Consider the following 1,018-nt stretch of genomic DNA (forward strand, 5'->3'; position numbering starts at 1 on the left):
GATAAACTGTGCATTCCTATACCATGACTAATCCAAGCAGAGATCGTTATTCATATCTCCTCACCGTAAATAACTAACACCTTTTACCCACCTCTTTCTTACTAATACTTTGCTTTTCAAATACTATTTAATAAACCCTAGAGAAATAGGAAAAATTTTAGAAAAGGGAGAAAGAAAGGAGGGGGTGTAACAAGTAGTAACGCAAATCTAATTGAAAATAATTATACTGTATAAAAAATCCTTGTACAGGCATTACAATATTAACACATAACGCCTATACGTGTCGATCTTGGCATTATGCTCGCTCCCTGTAACGAACAAAATAATTACCAATTAAAAATGTGCTTTTTAATCGGGACAAGTTTTTTTTACCCGAACAAATTTTTAAGACCGTAGGCATCAGGGTCAGGGCTCAAATCCAAACCACCATATATCCAAAAGTCGGCTGCCTCTCTCCTCCTCCATCTCCTTTTCCAACGCACCTCCGTCATATCGCGGATAGACAGCAGACCAGGAATCTGGATATTTGTCTTTACGGTCACATCCCCATTGCAGAAGCACTGTAGTAACATACCTTAGTAGTATAACCAAATATCCTAATGTGCATCCAATTAAGCTTACATCCATGGATGCAACACCCTGACATATACTTACTATTATCGCCGGCACCGGTCGGAAGTACATTCGCCGAGGAAAACGTTGACGGAAGGGATACATATTTTCTCCTCTTTCTTTCTTACATACACGACTGATCATTCGCAACTGACAGCTGACTTATGAGCACACAAAATGGAAACCGACAAGTAACCAACCTCGAAACAGCTAAACACCCTCCCTCAGATAATTACTACCACCTATATGCACTAACGCCGGGCAAATATCCCCGCATGGAACTAGCACCTAGGATTGGACAACAGGCATGAACGTAGCATAAACCTAGAATCACCGCTCTCCTATCAAGCATATCCCTATATAAAATAGGATTCAGAATTGGACAAAATTTCAATAAAGTAATACC

General features: G+C 39.8%; 1 protein-coding gene across 1 annotated transcript; it reads right to left on the reverse strand.

Annotated features, from left to right (window-relative positions):
- Nucleotides 1-281: 281 nt before the first annotated feature.
- LOC112590042 (uncharacterized) lies at nt 282-772 on the reverse strand. Its single transcript, XM_025305571.1, has 3 exons — nt 655-772; nt 373-560; nt 282-308 (listed from the first exon to the last, which is right to left on the reverse strand). Exons 1-3 carry the CDS (start codon nt 754-756, stop codon nt 296-298), a joined length of 303 nt encoding a protein of 100 aa, XP_025161356.1. The 5' UTR covers nt 757-772; the 3' UTR covers nt 282-295.
- Nucleotides 773-1,018: the final 246 nt, after the last annotated feature.

This window comes from Harpegnathos saltator, unplaced genomic scaffold (assembly GCF_003227715.2).
Source record: "Harpegnathos saltator strain DR-91 unplaced genomic scaffold, Hsal_v8.6 scaffold120, whole genome shotgun sequence".
Lineage (NCBI taxonomy): Eukaryota > Metazoa > Arthropoda > Insecta > Hymenoptera > Formicidae > Harpegnathos > Harpegnathos saltator.

What these genes read in the sequence shown, in the direction of transcription:
- LOC112590042 (XM_025305571.1), bottom strand. Translation starts at nt 756, where the DNA reads ATGATCAGTCGTGTATGTAAGAAAGAAAGAGGAGAAAATATGTATCCC. An exon ending in GACCGGTGCCGGCGATAATA is followed by an intron (nt 561 to 654) that starts GTAAGTATATGT and finishes ATGTTACTACAG; the next exon opens with TGCTTCTGCAATGGGGATGT.